A 23,891-nucleotide genomic window follows, 5' to 3' on the forward strand; every position below is an offset into this window, starting at 1 on the left:
GGTCCATCCAGAAGTTTATTTGATGTGGTGAGTTAGTGTTCAATGACACTGATGTTACCATGGCAACCAATTTTTGACAGGCAGTTTTTTCGGAAAATGGAAAATCCAAATTTTAAATGAAGAAAAATTACTTTCTTTGGTGGAGGCGCGGTGGTGTGGTGGTTGGCGCGTCGGACTTTCGATCGGACGGTCGGAAGATCTGCGGGTCTTTGGTTCGACGCCAGCTTGGTCTCTTCATTGCTGTGCTGTTTCCTTAGACAAGGAACTAAGCTCCACATTATCTCTCTTCACCATGGCCAGGTGTATAAATAAGTACCAGCGACACCCTGCTGGGGGTAACCCTGTGATGGGCCAGCATCCCATCCTGGGGTGAATAGCAATACTCCTAGTTGCTTTATGCAACAGAAACCGGGTTAAGCTCAGGCCGTGTGGGATACTTAGGCTCTAGTGCGACTTTAACTTACCTTACCTTTGCGGTAAATTTTATGTTTCTGGCTCATAGTAGGTTATAAATACTATGACAGTCAAGACTATTACATTCAAACAGGACGCACCAATTAAACCACAAAATAGATGGTGGTCTCTGCCTGTAGAGCACTCCCTTCCTCAACCTAAAAAGATGTTGCCTTTATTGCTTAGCCATTTCTCTATCCGGCAGTAAAAAAATGACAAGGAGATTCAAACCTCACTTTTCTTGTTTATCTAGCGATACTGACTCTTGCTACCTGAATAATTCTGTGTCAACTGAATTTGAAGCCAACAAAATTATGTCAGTAGTGTTCATGAGGGGAGGTATTTTGTATTGACTTTTCGAAATCGTCCAGACATTTTTGGCCAGGATTGTAGTAGAATGGCCAAATTTTAAAAGTCTTTAACGGATGTCTTAAGTTTTAGAATTTTATACGACCCTTACACTCGGGTGGACACCCTCATATAAAAGTGACGGGGGTGATCATCGTACCTTAAAAGTTTTAGAAGTTAAAATTCGTGGATTGGTACCCCTTATGGCGCTTAAGGCCCTGTTTACAAGCAGGTAGGGTAACCCTAGTGCTAGGGTTACCCTAGCAGGAGGGTTACCCTAGCGCTCCCACATTTCTTCTTTTTTTCATCGACGTGTTTACAAGGCAGCTAGGGTTACCCTAGCACTAGGGTAACCCTAGCTGAGCGCTAGGGTTACCCTAGCGTCAGGGTAACCCTAGCGACCACTTCTCGTAAGCGACCACCTCCCGTAAGCGACGACTTCGTAAACAACTGTTTTGTTTCTCAGTTAAAAGCTGTTTCAAGAGCTCTCTCGTAAGCGACCACCACTCAAATTTCTTAAGGGACCGCGACCACTTTTTAGGCCAGAAATTACACATATTCTTTTGTTTTCTGTTTCCGGAAAGCGACCACCCAACATAATCACGTATGATCGTTTGTAATTCATTACTCAGAAGTGACAAAAGTTCAATTTTGATGACGCTTCCCGGGACTGCTGACAGATGACGACAGTTTACAGACAGAGAAGATGGCTATATTAATTAGATCTCTAGGTAAACGGGAATTGTTACAGTGATTTGTTTCAAGATGTTATACAAGGTTTCATCAGAAGAATGAATAGATGTGAAAAAATCAAATAAATTAGTTTCTATTTGCCTAATTTTAGCTGATAAGGTAATATTTTTATGTAATTATTAATCAATCCAGTATTAGTTTGTTGATCGTTCCCGTAAGCGACCACCTCCTATAAGCGACCACTTTGTCGTGCACCAAGGGTGGTCGCTTACGAGAGAGTTGACTGTATTTTCTTAATATATTCTCCTGCAATAGCCTCCATAGCAGCTAGGTCCACTTCAATACCAAGAATATGAATATGGTTTACGCCAGTTTTCCTCTCTACAATAATGGACCGGTCATAAAGAAAAGGGGGGGGGGGGGGTATGAAAATTTGTTTTAAAGCACTTGTTTTCAGTGCCCCACCCCCGAGTTATTTGACAAAATTGGAGCGGCCTACCCCTGGAGTGGCACAGAAAAACCTAGTGACCCACCCCTCAACTAAAATAAGTAATGTGGATAGCTACATGGGGAACATTGGCTTACCACTTTAGTCAGAATCTCCAGAAAATCTTCGAGATCGAAATGTTGTAACACGTCGTCCCACTCTTGAACAGAATTCATCTTCATGTCATCATTCACTTCTTGTTTATCGTCACCATCGTCTTCGATCCTCTTCTTCGCTGGAACTTCCAACTTGTTAGAGAACTACATCGTGGTCTTTTCTCCTGCCATCATACTCGTTGTCGTCACAGTCATTATATTGTTGTCATCACCATCAGTATCACCTGCGTGAACACTGTCATGGTCATCGTCGTCATCCCATGTCTCTTCCTCGTGTTCGCCATCATGCAAATCAACATTTTCTTCCACGTTAACCTTTCTCGCAGCTTGTTCAATGGTTGCTTTGTTAAGGTGATTCCGCTGAAAAGGAAGGAGTATTTAAAATTGTCTAAAACTTGGTCCAGTTCATGACTATGTTATGAGCATTACAAAAATGCAATAAAAAAGGGGGGGTCACCGTGCTCGTTTTTGTGCAACCTGGGTGGCTATTATAGTAAATAGATGACCCGCGAGGTTTATATTAGGAACGCTAGTAATCAGAAAAGGGAACTATCATTTCTAGAAAAATTAATTTCTTGCATTAAAATATCGAAGCAGTTCAACAAAATTTACTTCAATCTTACACAACAAACTATTTTCGTTGAACTGGAATTAAGATTATAAAAGATATTAAAGATTTTGCTGCGTGTGCACGTAAGCAGCACTACCTAAATACGTGCTTTTTAAAGCATTCAAATAAAAATATCTCAAAGTAGAGTATTAAACTTTTCTTTAAATCGCGATATATAGTGGTCAACCGTATGACATTTAAATTGATGCATTAAAAAATGGGGGTCACCGTGCTCTTTTAGATGAAAAGGACCATTTTTTTTCCTGACGAGCTTTACCTCAAGGAAATCCCGTAATGTTGTGTGCGCGCGCGCTCGTGCGCGCACTAAATGACGTGAAAAATTATGCGCAGCAAGGATGCGCAATGCAATTCGATGGAATCACCTTAAGGTGATTCCTCAGTATTGCACTGCGCATCCTGTACTGCGCATAACATCACAAAAGTGGCGTAATCTCGCGTGCCTAATTAACAGCACTGGCAACATGGCGACTTTTATTAGTGCGGGAAATCTCGCTAGGCATAAAAATGGTCGCTTTCAAAAAATGTCGGATAGTAATAGAACGAAAAGTTTATGCCTAGCGAGAAAACGATTAAGCGAGAGTTGTAAAGGTCCATCCGCCGTTTGTGAATTCCCGGTAACCGGGAGACGCATCGTCGAGCTGAGTTTGCTTGCAAATCAGCTTGACAGTGGATGCAGTGTGTGTGGAACGCCTCTTCGCTTGTCCAACTGTACTCAAGAGACAGTCTCGGGTCTGGGAAGTTTTCTTTATATAACGTGCTCCGAGGAAGGATGCGGAGAAGTAAACGTCTGCCACACGAGCAAAGCTCACCGCGCGCAAGCAAGAGGGAGATCAGTGTTTGACATCAACACGAAACTTGCTGCCGGTAAGTACAAACAATTTTCGTAAGAACAAACAAATCCAGTTTGTTTTCAATTCGTAAATATATCTTTTGCTGATCTTTAAAAATGCTACCGATAGGAATGCTGCATGCAGGAATTGGCCCCTCTCATGTGAACTCTCTTCTCACATCAGTCAACCTCCCTGCTGTTTCCGAGAACACACTGAAAGCAAGAGAACGCGAAATCGGACCGGTATTTGAAAAAGTGGCCAAAGATTCATGTGGACAGGCGGTGGAAAAGGAAAAGAGCAAGTGGCAGGGCGAAAGTTTAAATAGTGGGAAAACGGCGAGTAATGAACAGCAAGAAAGTGTGGGTATCGGCGCATCGTACGACGCGGGTTGGCAAAAGCGAGGGAAAGGTCACAACAGTCTTACTGGTAAGCCATATAGTTTTAAAAAAAGCAGTCACAGCGATCGGGCAAAGAAAACAACGTTAAAGTGATATCCAGGTATATATGTTTTACAAGCTGCGAGCAGAACAGTATAAAGTGATTGATATTTCTCGTGATCGAAGTCGCTTGCCGAGTTTAGAGTCGCTCTCAAGCGCGGCCGGCTGTAGAAAACAAAGAAAATTGTTCAAATTTAAAGTGATCAACATTTCCTGAATGAAATATCTTTGTTTCAAACGAAATTATCGAACTTTCCGTTTATCTTGGAACGAATAAAAGTAAAACAAAGCAGAAAAATAAAGAGAAATAAAAATATGCGGACCACCGAGGGGTCACCAACATCAAATCATTTTTTCCGCGAAGAAAACGAGTCACCGCTGTTGTTTATGCCATAAATTTCATTCAAATTATTTAGCTGCATTTCTAAACCTATGTTTGAGTATAAATGTTTGATTGAGTGAGTAAATTGAGTGCTTTTTGATTATATTATATCACATATAAAACAAGTCCTTATGCTTATGTTTTGTCCTCCAGGAGCTGGTACTATGATTGGTTTGAAATCAGGAAAGGTTCTTGCCTATGGAACAAGAAACAAACGGTGTGCGATTTGCGAGGCTGCTGAGAGGAAAGGTCGGACAAAAGCGAGGATCCATGACTGTAGAATGAACTGGGCTGGGTCATCTAAGGCTATGGAGCCAGATATAGGTAATTACAAATTTTATTAAATCAAAAAATAGTTTTATTAAAAATAAAAAGGGCAACTGGCCCCAGTTGTTCAAAGGCCGGATAACTTTATCCGGTGGATAAGGCGCTTTTCAGGGTCTAAAAAATACTTCACGTTAAATGTTGTCCAAGGTTTTCGTACACTCCCAAACTAAGCTGTGGTTAGAGTGTTCATATTCGCTTGTACAAGAGGAGATACTGAAATCTTTGCACGGATTGAAACTGTCGGATAGTGACTTATCCACTGGATAAAGTTATCCGGCCTTTGAACAACTGGGGCCTGTAATTTAAAAATTGACAATAGTATTTAATCTTAACAATGTATTTCATTAGTACCTTGTACATGGGTTATTTATGATTGAGACATCAGGGTGAAGACTGGTAATTGCTGCCGGCAAGAGGCGGCAGCCATCCTTATTATAATTTTGTTAACAGAATTGATTTGAAAAATCTATTTCTAATTGCTGTTTGTTACCAGTTCCCAATCCCCTCTGCATTCAAGTGTGATGACGTAGCCTCAAGCTAAGTGACAAGTTTCATGTTATTTATATTTTGTAATAGGGTCAAGGGTCAGAAACATGAAACCGAAACTGTGTAGTGTCAAAGGCTGGCAAGTTTTATGGTTAAAGCCATTGTCTGAGAGAAAGGGTGCATGACAGAGGAAGATAGTGAAAACTTACCAAATTCACTTTACAAGGGTCCAAGAGTTGCCACAAGGCAGCAATTCACTTCCAATATGGAACCGCTAGTTGATTAGCCCATTAAAGCACAGGACAGAGAGGTTTTCATTTCAGCATCAAAAGTAATTGGCTTTCCTTTACAATTACACCCTGTGATTGGTTAAAAAAATTCACTCTTCTTTTTTCAATAAATTAGAAGTAAAACCAAAATCAAAATGTGATTTACTCACTGCCATTTTCCCACACTACGTGTCATGTGTTTGATTTGAGTTTAGGTTTTTTGAGTTAATGAATGGTGCATACTCACAAAATAAAATTTATTGACTTAGGCCCTGATTACTTGAGACTGTTATGAATGCATTTTCTTTTTACCCAACGCCAGTCTGAAAAAATCACCTCACACTTGTTTCACTCTGACAAGTCTGAAATCAGACCAAAGGAACCACTTAAACATGAATGGAATGTGTCACCGTCAGACCGGTCTGAGATGATTTTTTAGACCAGTTTCATGTAAACAGAAGGATCAAGCATCAATATTGTGGAGACCAGTTGGGTCAGTCAGGCGATGGGAAACGAAGCATTTTATGGGGATGGTTACTAGTACATTTATTATTTAAACCTTTACGCAAATGTCACAGGTGTTGCTTGTTAGCTCCATCAATAATCCAAACTCTTGCACAGATTCAAATTTACCATTTTTAAAATTTGTTACAAATCTCTTACCATAGGTGCTGAGTTAGCTCAAGAGTGTGCGACAAAATATAATGCTGAGGTGCAGATATTAGTTGGCGATGATGACTCTGCCACAATAAAAAAAGTCAGAGAAAGTGTGTCACACAACGTGGAAAAGTGGTCAGACATCAACCATGCAAAGAAGTCTTTTACAACCCATTTGTATGCTATACAACAGAAATTCAAGGGCCAGCTTAGCACAAAGGTGATTGAATATTTTGTGAAATGCTTTGGCTATGCTCTGGCACAAAATCGTAACAATGCAGAAGGCCTGAAGACAAGTTTCCAAGCAATTGTCCCACATGCATTTGGGCAGCACAGTGAACACTGTTCTATAACTTGGTGTGGTTTCCTGAAAAACCCGTCTTCTTATCGCCATGGTTCTCTCCCACATGGTAAAGACCTTAAAGGTGAAGAGCTACAAAATGAGCTGGAGAAAGTCATGAAGCTGTTCATTGACAGTGCAGAGAAACTTGCACCCCTTGGTTCAAGCCAGGCCAATGAAGCCATAAATAACACCATTGGCAGCAAGACTCCGAAAATACGACACTATGGCGCCAGTGAAAGTAACGACTTCAGAGTGGCGTGCGCTGTAAGCCAAAAGAATCTTGGACATAGTTATGTCTCAACGGTGAGGTTTTCTATTCTTATATTGTTAAACCAGGAACCATTAAAAGTGTGATCAAATATATAAAAATAAATAAAAGTACAAACGGAAATTCTTGTCACAGGCATTGTGATCCAAACTCTTTGCCTGTGTTACCTGTATTTATGTTTATTAATTAATCTTGCTGTAACTTAACTCTTGGCTAAATTTTCTTGGCTGTATGACTTCCTCTCAGGAAACAATTCCTTGAATGCTGGTAAAGTGTCACTAAATCCAAGTGCCAATTCTGAGAATTGTGTGGTCTTGTTAGTCTCATCCAGTGCTCTCAGCAAATGCTTGGCATCAAATGACTTACATGAAGCATTATGTGCCAGCAAAAGACATGGCACTTCAAAATTGTGCAGTCAGTCCAGTTAAATTTGATTTCTAATTTAATTTAATCAATCTTTTTGACAGGCTTTACAGGAAATCCAACTTTCACCAGGGCTTCACTGCCAACAATATGGCAAAAGGATTGAAAAAAGGATGAAAAGGCTGAGCACTGTAGAGAATTCAAGAGAATTCAAAAAAAGGAGAAGAGATAGGCACGCTAAAAGAAACACCAAAGTGAGGCAGCTGGAGATCAGAGAAGGAACCCAGTATCAGAGTGGTTTGGGGTTTAGCGCCAGTCAAACATCAACTGATCAAATTCCACCACCTGTCACTCCACCAGAGATCAGACAAGCTAGTAGCAGCAGAGAGTTTAAGACAGTACTGTTTGATTTGGAGACCACATCACGAGGTAACCTTTACTAATTACATTATTTTATCCCCAGGATATGTAGTTATTAAAATCGTGGGAGGGCCAGTGGGAAAACAATTTTCGCACAAGGTCTCAGCATACCTACAGAGCACAGCACCTTGACAGAGAGCCAAATTTTCCCCTGCCGGTCCAGCCAACCCGGCCAATAAACATGTGACTGATTTTGAACAGTTCATTGATGATTCAGGGTACGACTGCATATGGTAACTAGTGCTGGACTTCTATAAAAGTAAATTCAATCTGACTTTGTTGAGTATCATTGTTTAGTATAAGATTACTGTGTGTGCTCCCTATCCACTTCTGTGGTATATTCTTAAACAATTTATTATTTACCTCCGTGTCTGTGAATAGTGGTGGATATTTACCTCACCGCTTTTTGTCTCACCACTATTAAACTCATCGTTAGTGGATGAGCTTGGGGGTTGGTGCCTGAAAGACCGGTGGTGCCACAGGTGAAGTGAGCTAAGCGAGGTGCGAAACCATGGCAACCCTGTGAGCGGCAACCACCCAGCACCGTCACACTGAAAGATCAGTGGAGATAAAACAGAAAGTATACAAATAAAAATACTTACCACACCCACCACAAACCATACTTACCAAAGGGTGGGAGGGACTGGGAGCAACAAACTTAAACAGCACAAGCTCCGGCAAGTGAACAGATGCGAAATGAATTGGCACAAACATGTGAGCTGTAAGAACCCAGGGGCCCCTGCAAAGTAGGGTGGCCGCCCCGCATGTCCCAGCCATGCAGGCACCGCTGACCAGCACTTGCCTCGATTTTAACTTTGCCTAAATTACATTTAGCCACATTTCACCTCCACTTTTGTAAATAATTGTTAATTAGTGATTGATGAAGTAACATTAGTATTTAGCAAACACTTGTTTTTATTTTTGTCAGCCAACAATGCAGAGATTTGCCAGATTGCGGCAATTAACGACAACCACAAGTTCAATGTTTACATCCTGCCAGTGGGTGGAATAGCGCCAAGTGCTACAGCAGTAAACAAACTCTCGGTCCATCATGGCAGTTTGTTTTACGATGGCAAACCAGTGACTGCTGTGACACTTGAGGTTGGACTGCAACAGTTTCTGGACTGGCTGCAGAGTTTTGAAGTACCATGTCTTTTGCTGGCACACAACGCTAAGTCATTTGATGCCAAGCATTTGCTGAGAGCACTGGATGAGACTAACAAGACCAAACAATTCTCAGAATTGGCACTTGGATTTAGTGACACTTTACCAGCATTCAAGGAATTGTTTCCTGAGAGGAAGTCATACAGCCAAGAAAATTTAGCCAAGGATCTCCTTCAATCCACTTATAATGCTCACAATGCACTTGATGATGTGCAGATGTTACAGGAACTAAGTGCAAAATTTCTTTCTCCTTTGCTTGTAAAGAAACACAGTTTTTCTTTCTCTTGGTACCATGAGTACAGTGCATTCTTGAGTCAGAAAAGAAGAAACCTCCAGACTCTCCAGCCCTTAATTGCTGCAAAAGCAATTTCTAAGGGAATGGCCGAGAAAGCTGCTGCATCTGGGCTGTCCTTCACTCATTTCCTCTTAGCCTTCCAAAGGCATGGAGTTGATGGCCTCTCAAATGTACTGAAAGAGAAGTTCAATGGGAAGGCTCGTGTCACTCGCAAGAAGCAAACAGTCATGAACATATGTCATTTCTTCCAACACCTATCTGAAGAGTGAATTGAAACTTAAAAGTGACTCATTGTTGCAAGTCACACCAGATATAAAATACTATTGATCTCAGATGACCATGACAAGTGCTTCATGTACATGTGCTTCATACTGGTTTAAATTCTGCAGTTTAAAAAATTATTAGATTACTTGATACCATTCTTTGCTGGTGAGAATTAAAAAAAAATGCACTTTTCTACTTTCCATCAGCAGGAAATGTCTAAAGTGCAGGAGTTGAGTTCACAAAATGAAACCAACAGTCCATGGTTATCTGAGAATGTAATAGTATATAAAAATACCATTACAAGGTAAAATTTGCCACTTTTTCATTCCTTTGTTTTTTCAGTTTTCCGTTGACTGTGAGAGGTAAAAGTAGCATTCATTTATCAAATATATGGAAATGTAATTCATCAATGTGTAGCCCATCTGCATTGATAAATCCCCAAAACAGTTCTTTCCACCAGTACATGTACATTGCATCTCAGGTTCACAATTCATACAAATGATAACTTCTGAATTCCATGTATTTTACATGTACCAGTACATTCAATTTGGTGAATTTTTCCTTGAAAAGGTCTAATATAGCGACTGAGTGTAAAGTAATTTATTATGTCAGACCGTAAAAGGTAACTTAGAGAGATTATCTAGGCAAATGTATATCTAAAAGTCGTTTCTAGCTGACATAGGTTGACTTTTGGAAAACCTAAGCAGTTCAAACTCAGAATAATTTTGAGGCTAATTTCTGTTCAGGTGATGGAAACATCATTTACTGACATCAACAAACCTTCCGAGCAAAACATGTGCACTATAACTTGGTGTGGTTTCTGGAAAAACCTGTCTTCTTATCGCCATCATGTTCTCTCCCACATGGTAAAGACCTTGAAGGCGAAGAGCTACAAAATGATGTAGCATTGCTGATCTGTTAGAGTTTAAAATGTAAAAATAATAGTTATAAAACTGCTGACATGTCAATTTGCTGTTAATTTATTGACTGTAAAGTGTCAAGGCAAATTAACAGCTACTGTAGCAGAATATAGCAGAGAGTGAGAATAAGTTGCAAAAATTATTGCCCAAGGGCAGAGCCAGGATCAGGAATCATTCCTTACAGAGGTAAGGAAACAGCTGGCTATGTATACACCTGTCCAAAGAATTTTAAAAATTGAGATGGCAAAATATTTTTGCATTTTCAACTTTCAACTGCTCTCCTGGGTCTGCCCCTGTTGCCACAATCGCGTTTCTCTGCAGAAATTTGGCTCTCTTATAAAAAAAAAAAAACAAATCCATATCTTTGTGAAATTTTGCTTGTCGAAGCCAAGAAAGTGTTACTCAACATCATATTGATAAGGAAAAACCTCATTTGCATTTACTTTCAACACACTTTTACATTCGCGACTACAAAATGAAAGGTGAGTGGAGCTATTTCCGGATCCAGAAATAGCTCCACTCACCTTTTGTTTTGTAGTTACGAATGTAAAAGTGTGTTGAAAGTAAATGCAAATGAGGTTTCCCCTCATCAATTTGATAACAAATCCATAAGCCATGCTTTTTTTCTTACTGTTATAAAGCACAGAGTACAATGAAGTGGGTAACACTAATCTGCGGAACTGCAGACCGCGGAACCGCGGAACCTGCGGAACCTAGAGAAATAACTAGTTTTTTTTTTGCAACTTACATACCAGGTATAAGGTTACAGCTGATTTCATTGCTGTGTATAGACCCGGATTTTTTTTACATGATTCGACCAAGAGAAAATGAGATTTTCTCCTGATACAACAGTATGATTCGACGGTCATGATTCGACGAGAGGTTACCAAGCTCTTCGATGAACTCGCAAAATCATGAAGGTTCTGCACGAAGACTTGAGGTTGCGGGTGATTTATCACCAATAATTTGTACGGGAGCTCGATAAAGGAAACAGCCGAAGTTCTTTTTACGAGTACCGCATTTGTTTTAAAAATCTGTAGATTGTATCGGCAACAATCTCATTTTCTCTTGGTCGAATCATGAAAAAAAAAAATCCGGGTCTATACACAGCAATGAAATCAGTTGTAACCTTATACCTGGTATGTAAGTTGCAAAAAAAACTAGTTATTTCTCTAGGTTCGGCAGGTTCCGTGGTCTGCAGTTCCTCAGATTAGTGCTAAACCAATGAAGTGACAAGAGCACAAAAGAGTAGGTTTGTGTTTTACCCTACAACTTCTTTTATGCTCTTATTACTTCCCTGTGTTTATGTGCTTTGCACGGCTTATAAATGCATGGGACCATGTTGTTCATCAAATGCAATGTACTTCACTTTGATGGATTATTTCATTTGGTTTTGTCCCTATAAAAAAGCTCTAACAGAATAATTTCGAGAACTATTGTAAAACAGTAAACTTATTATCTTGAAAATATTGATAACCTTAATAAGTGGTCTAGACAAGTGCAATGTCTGATGTTCATTTTGGTCAATAACTTTACCGAATACCAAATTAAATCTTGCAAGCATACAAAGGACAATTTTCCAAAGCCAGGCTGGGGGTAGCGACCGTTGCTAAAATTATTTAAAAACTCGATCTAGTGCGCAAAGCACGATGCCAAATCCACATTGTTGTCTTTAAAATACAATCCTCTACACATACAATAAAATAAAACGATGTAACTACACATTTGAGAAAAATATAAGCTTATCTTTCACTTACCGTTCACGATCGATGTCCGCCATGTTGATCTTACAAAGAAAAAACCGCACACGATGTCAGTTTCCTATGTTGTTATTCGAAGTCTTGTTCCATGATCGTCCTCTACATTGGCCACTTGTCGGTGATATAATGAAATGTTCAACTATACATTATTTATGTTTGTAAATATAAACTTTACGGTTCGAGTACAAAATCCTGCGACCTTCCGAACGTACAAACACGTGACAAAAGAAGCTTCACAATAATCCCATGAATCCTCGCGAGTTTAGAACGTATGCCAACCGATGATAGAAATGGTCATTTCACTGTCTTAAATTGCTCTTCAACGAACTCGGTAACCTATCTTTTTTATTGCATAATTTTGGTGATATAAACACCTTCTTCGAGTCAAAAAAGTTTTAAGAAAATTCTTCGTCAGGAAAAAAAGTATTCGAGAAAAACGTGCGCAAAATCGATACTCGTAGATGCAAAGTTGTGCCCTTGAGATTATCAACGTGGGGAACCTTTCAAGTCAATATCACCTGAACTTGCGTGTCTTTGTCATACATCATATTTTACATTGTTCCATATGATCTAAATTTTCAATCTAACACCTTTTATTAAGTGTATCTTCTAAAATGTATCTCCAGCCACCACGAAATGTAAAGTGAACCGATCACTTACAAACGCGCGCGATTGCTCGGTTTTCAGGGTAAATGGGGTAGCTTTAATCCATCATATCTCTTTGGCGAGCACGGTGACCTATGTTTTTTATTCTATTTTTCGTAACAGCACATCATAGGGAAAAATTAAGCAAAGTTTAAAAAAAATCGTTCGTCAACTTTTATTTCTGAGGAATCACCTTAAGCTGGGCTTTAGCTAAACAAGCTGAAAATAATACTAGCTTATCGTTTTTCTTCATTTTCTTATTCCCCAATTGGTGCTTTTCTAGAAAGAGATTCAGAGATGATACTTTAAGCTTTTTCAGTGTCCCTGCAATGAACATCTCCTCCCAGTTGTAATCAGCGTTCTTCTTTTGGGAGTCAGTTTCTCTCTGACGTTTCCTGTCATCTTTTCGTTTTGATTTCTTTACTTCAAGATATTGGAGGTGCTCGAGGTACTTTCGCACGTGTAATTCCTGAACAGCAAAGGTTTTGGAAAACTCAACAATCGATTCACTGTCTTCCAGGGTTAGATTTTCTTCTTTTACATACCTTTTAATCTGAGCCATTGGTTGATAATCATCGATCTTTCTGGAGTGTCCTTCTGATGAAGTGATCGGCGTTTCGATAAATGATAAATATTTCAGATCTGGTAGAGCAGTCTCATCAATCTTTGGACGTGGTACCCGGTGCAATAGCCTCCCACGCATACGTTCTTAGGGGTTGCCCCACGAACGTCTGCTGATCGAAACGAGCAGCCACTTCCGTTCGTCGGCAAATTGCCTTTGTCTGAACAGACCAATCAGCATTGACTCATTATGACTAGTAAAGCCAATCACATACTGCGAAACAACGGAAATCATCACCCGTGGAGATATTTTCGCTTCCAGACGTGCATACTGAGTGAAATTGAAATTTTTCCTTCCACAACACCCTGCATTTTCTTCAGTGATTTCACTGAGAGAAGCGGCAAGAATTCCAAGATTTGCCAGTTTGTCTACCTGGTCTTTCATAAGATTTACAAGCGGCGAAACCACAACAACAATCGGTGACCAGCAGCTTCAAGAATTGAATTGTAAACAAACGATAGAGCTTGATAAATAAGTGACTTTCCATAACCAGTTGGAAGGTTTACGAACACATCAGTTTTCGTCTGCGCAAATTGCACTATGACTTCTCTTTGATACGCATTCAACTCCCTTATACCAAACGCTCGGCACACATGACCAAAAACCACATTTAAGTCCGCCATCCTGTCTAGGGTAATATTTTCAATATCAAACACGAGTTTACCCAAAGTTGGGAAACGGTTCCTGATTGGTCCGCAGTCGACGAACGGAGGTGGCTATTCGTTTCAGCAGACGTTCGTGGGGCAGGAACGCGTGACGAACCCCTAAGAACGTCTGCGTGGGAGGCTACCGGTGCAATGAATCTCTGAATGGAGGGAATTTCGTGCAGAAAAAAGAAAAGCACGAAAGAGTGTATCCTTTTGCAAAAGAAAAGAAAGAAAATAAAGCAAAAAGCCAGGAAGCGACGCCGTGAAAGAGCAGAGAAAAATTGTGAGAGTGTTCTCCGCAATCAGTCACTCGTCATCTTATGGTAATGTGATAACCTCCAATCATTGAAGTGTGATAGGCCTTAACAGCTTAAATAAGAGAGATGGTCACTGGCTAAAACTATTAATCAGTAAAGGTTAACTTACAGTGGATGCTGTTGAAACAATCAAAGCAAATGCGTCACAAGTTGTATTGCGTGCTATAGATGATAGTGATGATGATGATGATGATGATGATGATGATGATGATGACGATGATGATGATGATGATGAGAAAGAGGAGGAGGATGATAATGCTTCTGAGGGTGATGTTAGTGGTGAAGATGACTCAAGATGATTTATAGAAGAAGCTGTTTAAAAAGATGTTTGAAATGATATGTTCGAGATCTTATACTATAAAACGTTTTCTGACCACTCTTTAGATTTAAGACTGTACATAAATGGAAACAAAATATATATGTGAATTCCTGTTGTCATATAAAGTTGGATTAGTGTAGAAAATTAGATATATTATTAAAAAACAGATTCTACTAACGTTTGTGGTGATATGTGAATAATTTAACACGACCCACCCCTAATGCAGTGCATTTTTTCCCTGACCCACCCTTTTTAACGTGTTAAAAACTAGTGACCCACCCCCAATTTTTCATAGCCCACCCCCCAGGGGGTTACTTCCTTATAAGAGGCTAATGGGGATGTGCCACTGGATGGGGTCGCATTTTCACGACTGGATTGACTAGAATGGGGTCGCATTTTCAATATAGTTACTAGAATGGGGTCGCACATTTTCGGATTTTTGGGGTAAGAAAATTCTATTAAGTAGGGATTCAAAATGGTCTCGGTTAAAAAGTTCAGAAAGTTGTTGTTTATTAAATGTAACAATCACCTCGCATTACATTCCGTTCTTCAGAGTAGATGCATAAATAGAAAGTGACTTAGTTGGGATCGCGAAAATTACGTTTTCCCAAAAAGTGACTAAGATGGGGTCTATAACTGGCCACAAAATAGACTATAATGGGGCAGGGGCTCTGAGAGGCCAGCGGCACATACCCAGCAAAACTTAACCCAAGTACCCCCCCCCCCCCCCTCTACTTTATGACTGGTCACTAAGACCTCTTGGGGTCATCACAAGCACTGCACTCCCTCCCCAAAACAAAACACTAATCCTGCAGGCTTCCCACTGTGCAATTGTAGTAGGTCTCTTCTTAACAGTAAACAGACAGCCACGGGGACAGAAAAATAGCTTTTAATTAATTTCCTTGGACTGCCTTAGCAATCAATATTAAAAACTTATGGGGCAGCTTTTTTAGTATCTCTCGTGCATCAATGAAGCCATAAAGTACTGACTGCTACTTAAATCTCTTTGTATTAGTCATAGCGTCTCGGCTTCCTCTCTGCAATGTATTTAATTTTGCCCTTTTATATTATTGGCTTTGTACAGATACTATTTTCTAACTGGAAAATTTATCCTCTGCTAAATTACCCCAGGTATGATGTAACACATTGAAGTTCACAGTAAAGCTCATTTTATCCAACTACTTTTCAATATTATTTAATAAATATTCAACAAAATCCAAAAGTATTCAAACGGTGAAGTCATTTCCATATTTGCAAGGTCATTACCGGTAACTGTTAGCCTACAATGGGTAACATTAAAAGTATAGGCATATTAATCCCTAAATATTACTTGGAGACTAGAGAAGTTTACAGGTTATAGAAAATCACATGCAAGGGAGTGCAAGTCAATCCTTCTACATCTTGTGACCTCAAAATTGTGGCTGCCTAAATATTTGCTACCATAATGCAGTAACTTGAGTTTCATCTTCTAGATTTACAACGGCAAAACACAGCACACAACCTATTACCTTTAAAAGAGGCATAGAAAGCTCTTTTATTTAACACTATGAGGTCGAAATACTCTGAAATTATATATTTCTAACTGGACGAGAGAAGGTTAACTTTTGTTAAAATTAATTTTCAGGCCAGTTTAAACTAAATGAAAAGGTTTTTTTAAAGGATACCATGTTTTTAAAATAAAACGTTATAATTAGGTAATGCATGAAACAGTAGGTAGACCATTTGAAACACTGTTGCATGTAGAGGAAAAGTTTATGATTATAGACAGGGTGTATAGAGATCTTAAACTGTCTCTGGCTAAGAATTAAGTTGTTTGATGAAGTTTTACCCTCTCTTAGAAGGTAAAATTGCTGATTTCTTGGCTCTGTTGCATACACGTTGTCGAAAGCCTTTCAGAATTCAAAATATTTCAATGGCTTTTCTTTGATAGACACCGGTAAAAACTAAACTTTGGAACAACAACAACAACAACATTTTATTGAAAATTAGATATAGAACTAATTATATTCAATACTTTTCTCCCCGCAAATAGAAGTGAAAGTGGAAGTGAAACTGATATGAAATTCATATACTTGAACTGCGGATGAAGGAATAAAATTAATGAGACCATGTCACAGTTATGTATGCTTTCTAAGGAGCTGCAAAAAAAAATGCCTAAAAATATCAGACCTGAACAAGATTCAAACCATGGCCTCTGTGATGCCGGTACAGTGCTCAACCTAGCTATCAAGCCAAATGGGAGCTGGTTATTTTCTATCCCGAATTCACAAAAGTGATTTCAAAACACATGAAACTGACTGATTTGTTTTGCTTACAACCATGAACGCTTCACTTGAGTTAGTTCAGTTTTGTTAAACAAAAGAAATCAGTTAAACGCCAGTTCCTTCTTTTGTGTAGGTTGCTTGCATTTTAAAGAAAAGTGATTATAAACTTACTTCTTGTTTTCCTAGCCTTTGGCGATTTACTCAAAAACTAACTACTTAAGCACTCTGCGCTAAAATAGAGTTTATCTAAAGCAATTTTGATTTCAAGACAATTTCAATGGGCCCTTTAAACCCTTCAAATTATTTTTAGCTTCTTTTAAGAAGCTATAAATAAGTCACTATCTGTAAATATGATTTGTCATCATCTTCACTATCACAGCAAATCAATAGTTTCTTGTAATTCTTTGTAAAAGCAACTTCAATTGGTTTGTGAGTGGTTTGGAAGTGATGTCGTAGATGTCCAGTTTGACTGTAAATGTATATGGCACTTTTCTTTCTTTCGCATACCACAAGGTTTCCATTAATATGATCAGCTGCTATACCAACAGGATCTTCAAGATCGCAAACTCCAAATGTTTCAAGAAAAATGCCTTTCCTGTCAAAAACCATCACACTAGAAGCATTTTCAAGGTTAGAATCTGTTACAAAGAACTTGCCATTCAAAAACACTGCCTTTACTGGTTCTAACAGTACCTCTTCACCAAATGACAAAGTCAGGTTTCCTGATGGGCTGTAAACAAGGATGCAGGATGTGACATCATCATCATCATCATCGATATCATTATAATAGCATGAGGAGACGATGAAACGCCCATGAATGTCAATAGATAACGATGAGAACTTTACATTTTCTTTAGCAGCTGTCAGAAACTTTTTCTTGAAATTTCCATTCATGTCATAGAGTAAAAGATGGTTGCTTTCACGATTCACAACAACGATCTCATTTTTATTTGAAACTGCGACATCCCAAAGATCACCAAACTTTATGCGAAATTTAATCAAGGGCTCACCCTCTTCATCAAAGATGTGAACCCACTTCCTTTCTTCATCCAGTACTACAACATGACCAGAATTTCTGGAAACAGCCACTGAGAATGAGCTGTGTGTGGTCTGAATCAAGGTTCTACATCTTAAAAAGCCAATGCTGTCTGGACTACGAGTGGCTTCAGAAACTGATGGGACCGAGGCTGGCACTGCAATATCCTGGTGTGCTGAAGCTCTACCACGATTTATGGTCAGCTCTCCTAGTAGACATTCATCTTCAATGAACTTCTTTACTATATCAGTACTTATCAGCAAAACGCCGGGTTGCTGTGAGAATTCGCAATTTGCCTTGAGCATCCGCCTTTCCAAGGACTTGGAGAAATCATTGAACTCCTCGACACTGACAAAGCTGACATCTTTCAGAGTCTTCGATTCGAAGTTCTGTAGGACGCTTTTTACAATTTGGATACAGCCAGACGCATTTTCACACAGTTTCATAGTATCGGATTTAAGAATCTGAATTGACTTCTGCGTACGAGTTTGCCTGTTTTTTATCTGGGAAAGCATCTTTTGTTCTTGCTCGCGCACCTTTATTACAACAGCTTCCGCCAGGGATTTAATCTCTTGTATTGTTTTTTCGTCTTGAATTTTGGCAGTTTCAAAGCGATCTTCCATTTCTTTAATAGCAGTTTTCGCACCTTCTACTTTCTCTTCGCACTTCTTTACTGCCTCTTTTATTCTTTTTTTCTCTTTGCGTCCGGGAGTTTGCTCGATCAGACGAACCAATAAGTGATTCTTTGGAAAAGCAGCGACTCCACCCCTCGGAATAATGGACTCCACACGACACACCGGGCATTCGATGGCTTCGTTTCTTTTCTTTTCCATTCCCTCCAGGCAGTGTAGGCAGACGTTGTGAGCACAGTTTGGAAGACTCTTCGGTTCTTCAAAGTCTTCCCAGCAGACAGGACAACTGATTTCATTTTCAACCGCTGCAACCATGTCGTACTGTATGGAGTTCGCCATTTTCTTGGATCCTCTCTTTTGTTCTGAGCCAGCGTTTCCAGCGGTCCTCTTATTCATTACGCGAGATGACCGCGTCAAGGTTTCGGTCGGGTATCGTCGTCGTCATCGTCGTATTTGTAATTTCTTTTAATTAATCATTCGTTAAACCTAGATTAAACCCTTTTCTCCCCAAAACCGGATATTTGGTAAACACTTGTATGTTTTTTTCTCTCTAAATTTTCACCAGTGCACGAAGAATAAGTCAAATTTCAGTCACGCGTTCTCGCGAAAATTTTCAAGCCTCCTTTATGCTCCTACGCAGCCGTTTTTAGTGTCGTCACGCAACGCTCCTCCCCGCTGAGGAGGCCAATATGCCGCCAGAAAGAAAACATACCTTTTTAAAACATAAATCGAAATAATAACTTCACAGTTTGAACAGTGGAAATGCTGGGGTTCACGACCACGATATTACGCTTCGAGGACAAATTTGTGGTAATCAGCCGTGCAAGGTTATTGCGTACATCAACCAAAACACCCTGCATAAACGCTTCAGGCGTCTTGCTCATCTTAACATTCATTCATTCATTCATTCATTCATTCATTCATTCATTCATTCATTCATTCATTCATTCATTCATTCGTTCATTCGTTCGTTCGTTCGTTCGTTCGTTCGTTCGTTCGTTCGTTCGTTCGTTCGTTCGTTCGTTCGTTCGTTCGTTCGTTCGTTCGTTCATTCATTCATTCATTCACTCCTTCACCCACTCATTTACTTACCCTAGCAACGCTAGCAACGACATCACACTACGCTAGCAAAGACACATATGAGCTCCTTAATTATGATCTGAACATGGTCTGTTTTTGGCTTGCAGCTAACAAGCTTACTCTAAACATGAAAACTAAGTTTCTCCTCATTGGCTCTAGACAAAGATTATCCGAACATATCGGAGAAACCAATCAAACCAAGTATTGTCGTCAATGACGCTCCGGTTAAACAGGTTTCGGTTTCTAAATCTCTTGGTGTTAAAACTGATCAGAACCTGAAGTGAGATGACCATATCCAGATGGTTTCTAAAAGAAAGTTGCTTCTGGCATTAGTGTAATTAAGCGCGTTAGAAACTTTGTTCCTCGTGAAACCTTCCTCACCATTTATCACGCTCACGTACAGCCTCACTTCAATTACTGCAGCACGGTTTGGGGAAATTGTAATAAGGGTCTCTCCGACAAGCTTCCGAAACTTCAAAACCGCTCTCCTCGTATAATTACGTTTTCAAATTACGATGCTAGCCTAGATGAGCTCTTCCAGGCACTAATTTAACTGAACTGGCGTAAACTTGAGCAGCAACGTAAGGTTGATTTATCTGTGGGATTCAAACGTGAACATTCCTTTTACCATGTTTAGATTTTTCTTGCTTATTATGCTTATCACGCATTCCCCCGGCGCTGTATATTTTAGTCGCCTTTGCTTGTACTTAAGGTTTTTGGTGCCTCAACCACTCATTATAATTTTCTCGTTGTCAACGCTCCTCGTCAGATCGATTTTCACAAGACTTGTCATCCTTCTACGCTCGATTCATTTTTGGCTGTGTTCTGGAAAACATTTTCGAACCATCACCATCATCATCATTTACTCAACTCTTCAACAATTCACCGTTCTTGGCCTTCGCCAGAATTTCAATTTCAAGAGTAGATGCGTTCGAATTCCAGCGCAAGAACAATAAAGTTCACCGATTAGTTGTATTGCGGTCTCAGTGTCAATTATTCTCTATTCTCATGTATAAGGCTCTTAATCATGAAACTCGCTGCATGAGTATTTGAGCTCAAAATTTATTAATCGAACAGACGTAACGCCATATAATTTAAGAAACACGGTGAACAAATTGGCATTGCTGCTTCCCCGTACTGAACTTTATTTCGATCAAGCTACGATGGCCCAAGAACAAAAGACTTCAAACAGAATTTCAGTTATAGTGGAGCGGTCCTGTGGAGGAGTTAACCGGATCATTTAAGGCAGGTATCGTCCTTGACAAGTTTTAAATCTAGAAATCGTTCTCACAATTTCCCAGAGTAGTCTCTTATACACGGCGTCCTTGTAAAGCAATCAGTCATCTTTTATTTGCTTTTAATGTTAAAGTAGACATATTCTTGTATTTTACTGTATTGTATCATTAGTTGTTAGTTATAGTTAGCTTTCTCTTTTTCTCCTTGTAACCATGTTCCTGACTGACTTTACCATGTCTAAATAAAGCTATCTTATCTTATCTTATCTTATCTTATCTTATCTTATCTTATCTTATCTTATCTTGTCTTATCTTATCTTATCTTATCTTATCTTATCTTATCTTATCTTATCTTATCTTATCTTATCTTATCTTATCTTATCTTATCATTCAGTCAGTCATTCGTTGCAGTTGTTGTTGTTGTTGTTGTTGTTGTTGTTGTTACTCCCATGGGCTACTGATTCAACTGGATAAATTTAATTTCTCTCAAATATAAAGTCAAATTAAACTCATAGTGAAGTAATTTTATGTCTTTTCACGTTGTTTCTACCCCACACATTTCGAAAAAGAAACAGTCCTATCACGAAAGTCGAGCATTTACAATGTCTTATTTGGTAAGCAAGCTTTTTTTTTTCGAAGCCAAGTGCGCGGCGGTCCTTGGTGTAGAGGCCTGTCCTTGGTGTTAAGCGCTTGGTGTTCAGGGAAACAACACCAAGCGCTTAGCCGCTGCATGCGTCTCGGCTTTGAAGAACACAGTTGGCTATCTAAGCATTGGATATCGAAACACTTCCCCTTAAAACGATAAGGAAAACACCAAGCACTTAACCGCCGCGCCTCGGCTTCCAAGAAAAAGTTTGGTTATCAAGATTTGGAAATACCCGACTTTCGTGAAAGGACTGTTTCTGATCTTTTTTCGAGCTGTAGTTGGGGTAGAAACGACGAGAAAAGACACAATTAACGCCACTTCACTGTGGGTTTATTTTGACCTTATTTGAGAGAAACTACACTTAATTTAGTCGAAATGCCTATGGACTATAAACTGTAACTGCGTGAGCTATACAGTGCACCCGAACACGCCAACTTGCCTTTTTGGGACACACCCGTCAACTGCCAGATGATGAGCTGATCGAAATGTACGCCTTGTGATAGTTCGAGGAGGACCGGTTATGCATGTTATTTCCTTCACTAATTTTTTTTTTCACCCCTTTCCAAGATCTCAAAAATAGACCTTTTTTTTTTCAATTCGAAAATGGTAAAAAGTCAAAAAGTTTCTGATTTTATTGCATTCCGGCTTTTCTTGGTTGTTTCCAAGATTAATATGCTTTGATATGTATCTCACTCAAGCAACTCTGACTTCTAAATCAGCCCTTACAACGACATCTTCGCATACATTCGTCGGGGATGGCCTAATGACTAAATTCCCATTCACGTTTAACTGATTATCTCATTTTGTGAACCTCAACGCCTCCAGCGCTTAATATAATTATTTAAGTTTCATTGACACAACTTTAAATCCCCTAAGTTTAGTTAACACAAATGGGTTTCTGAATTTCCCCACCCCCACCCCCAAAACTCTTATCCCTACCAGGCTTAGGCTCAGAAAATTCAATGCAGTTGACATGCATGCACATCAATTTTTTCGAATGTGTTTACATCGTTTTACTTCTCAATTTGTCCAAAACGATTTTCTTTGACACAATATATGGTAGATTAGCAAACCGGTTCCAGTCTCTGTGTCTAAGCTTCAAATGCATATGACCGGTTGGCTCAGTTGGTAGAGCACCGAGCTCCTGTGCGGGAGGTCGTGGGTTCAAACCCCGGCCGGACCAACACTTAGGGTCTTTAAATAACTAAGGAAAAAGTGCTGCCTTTGTAATAACATCTGCAAAACGGTTAGACTTTCTAGTCTTCTCGGATAAGGACGATAAATCGTAGGTCCCGTCTCACAACCCTTGTTCATGATTACTTTGTGGGACGTTAAAGAACCCACACACTGTTCGCAAGAGTAGGGGACGTAGTTCCCGGTGTTGTGGTCTGCCCTTCTATCTTTCACACTCATGCTTGGGTTAAGTGGGTGGGTGGGTGAGATCGAATATGGACCGATAGCGGCTGCCAGAGGCGCCTTCACATGCTGACGTCCGATCTCACCCCACAGAAAATGTAAACCGCCATGAGACTTGGTGATATGTGCGGTATATAAGAATTCATTCATTCATTCATTCATTCATTCATTCATTCATTCATTCATTCATTCATTCATTCATTCATTCATTCATTCATTCATTCATTCATTCATTCATTCATTCATTCATTCATTCATTCATTCAAAATAATTTATGTCTTTTTGAAAGGCCTTTCAAAGAGAACAAGAGTCAAGTCAAGTTTTTTGTGTAGATACGCTTAGCTTTAGTGGGACAGCTCACCAGTTTGTTTTGAGGTATTACACACGAAAATAAAGTGTTTTCGTTTTTTGAATATCTTCTCTTGTTCCAGAGATATTCAACTTTTTGTTCGAATGTGATGATGTCATAAGTCACAAATCGTTTCAGTACGAAGAAAAATCACAAAATCAAGAATATCTCGGAAGTGATGCTGCTCAATCTTGGCACCAATAATGTACGCCAGGTAAGAAACAAAATGACACCCATTTTGACGTTGCCATGGCATTACTCTCGACCCCAGCCCCTTTCTGCCACTAACCAAATCGAGTCTCCATTTGCGACCAGATAAGAAGAGGCAGACAGTACCGCTTAGGAGGCACGAAGTGCCTAAATTGCCTTTCGTCTCCTCACCAGCTCATTGCATTGGGAGTAAACAATGTCTGATTAAGAAAAGAAAAGAAAAAAAAGAAACATGAGAACGTCAATCGAGCATGAAATTCCACTCCCGATTCCAGCAATGTCTGATGTCTGCTTGACCTCGGCGCGCGCTCTTCAATTCCCAGTGAGTGTTTAAGCCTTGGACACGAGTCGTGTGGAACTTTGTTGTCCATTCTCTTTTATCACGGTTATTTTAAATCTTGATGCAGGCCCGGATAACAATATAAAAATATAAAGGTTCTTCTAATGAGCATTTCTAGCCTCCGGAAAGGAGAATTGGATTAGCAATCCAATATGTTTACAAAGTTAGTGAAGACTAATAAAAATATTTCTATAATAAATACGTGTTCAGCTTGGTTTTA

The 23,891-nt window shown here is 39.5% G+C and overlaps 2 protein-coding genes across 2 annotated transcripts; one reads left to right on the forward strand and one right to left on the reverse strand.

Annotated features, from left to right (window-relative positions):
- The first annotated feature begins 3,189 nt into the window (after nucleotides 1–3,189).
- LOC146488278 (uncharacterized) lies at nucleotides 3,190–9,238 on the forward strand. Its single transcript, XM_085122955.1, has 6 exons — nucleotides 3,190–3,592; nucleotides 3,688–3,984; nucleotides 4,531–4,701; nucleotides 6,128–6,762; nucleotides 7,453–7,519; nucleotides 8,439–9,238. The coding sequence occupies exons 1-6, from the start codon at nucleotides 3,190–3,192 to the stop codon at nucleotides 9,236–9,238; spliced, it is 2,373 nt and encodes a 790-aa protein (XP_084979081.1).
- Nucleotides 9,239–16,519: 7,281 nt separating this feature from the next.
- LOC146488279 (uncharacterized) lies at nucleotides 16,520–18,735 on the reverse strand. Its single transcript, XM_085120128.1, has one exon. The coding sequence runs from the start codon at nucleotides 18,732–18,734 to the stop codon at nucleotides 17,052–17,054; it is 1,683 nt and encodes a 560-aa protein (XP_084976254.1). The 5' UTR covers nucleotide 18,735; the 3' UTR covers nucleotides 16,520–17,051.
- Between the last annotated feature and the right edge of the window lie 5,156 nt (nucleotides 18,736–23,891).

Source organism: Pavona decussata, unplaced genomic scaffold, assembly GCF_977016875.1.
Source record: "Pavona decussata unplaced genomic scaffold, jaPavDecu1.1 SCAFFOLD_11, whole genome shotgun sequence".
Lineage (NCBI taxonomy): Eukaryota > Metazoa > Cnidaria > Anthozoa > Scleractinia > Agariciidae > Pavona > Pavona decussata.

Excerpts from the sequence above, each read along its gene's own strand:
- LOC146488278 (XM_085122955.1), top strand. The coding sequence starts at position 3,190 with ATGGCGACTTTTATTAGTGCGGGAAATCTCGCTAGGCATAAAAATGGT. Across the intron at positions 4,702-6,127 it reads GGCTATGGAGCCAGATATAG|GTGCTGAGTTAGCTCAAGAG; the intron begins GTAATTACAAAT and ends CTCTTACCATAG. Across the intron at positions 6,763-7,452 it reads GACATAGTTATGTCTCAACG|ATCAGACAAGCTAGTAGCAG; the intron begins GTGAGGTTTTCT and ends ACTCCACCAGAG.
- LOC146488279 (XM_085120128.1), bottom strand. The coding sequence starts at position 18,734 with ATGGCGAACTCCATACAGTACGACATGGTTGCAGCGGTTGAAAATGAA.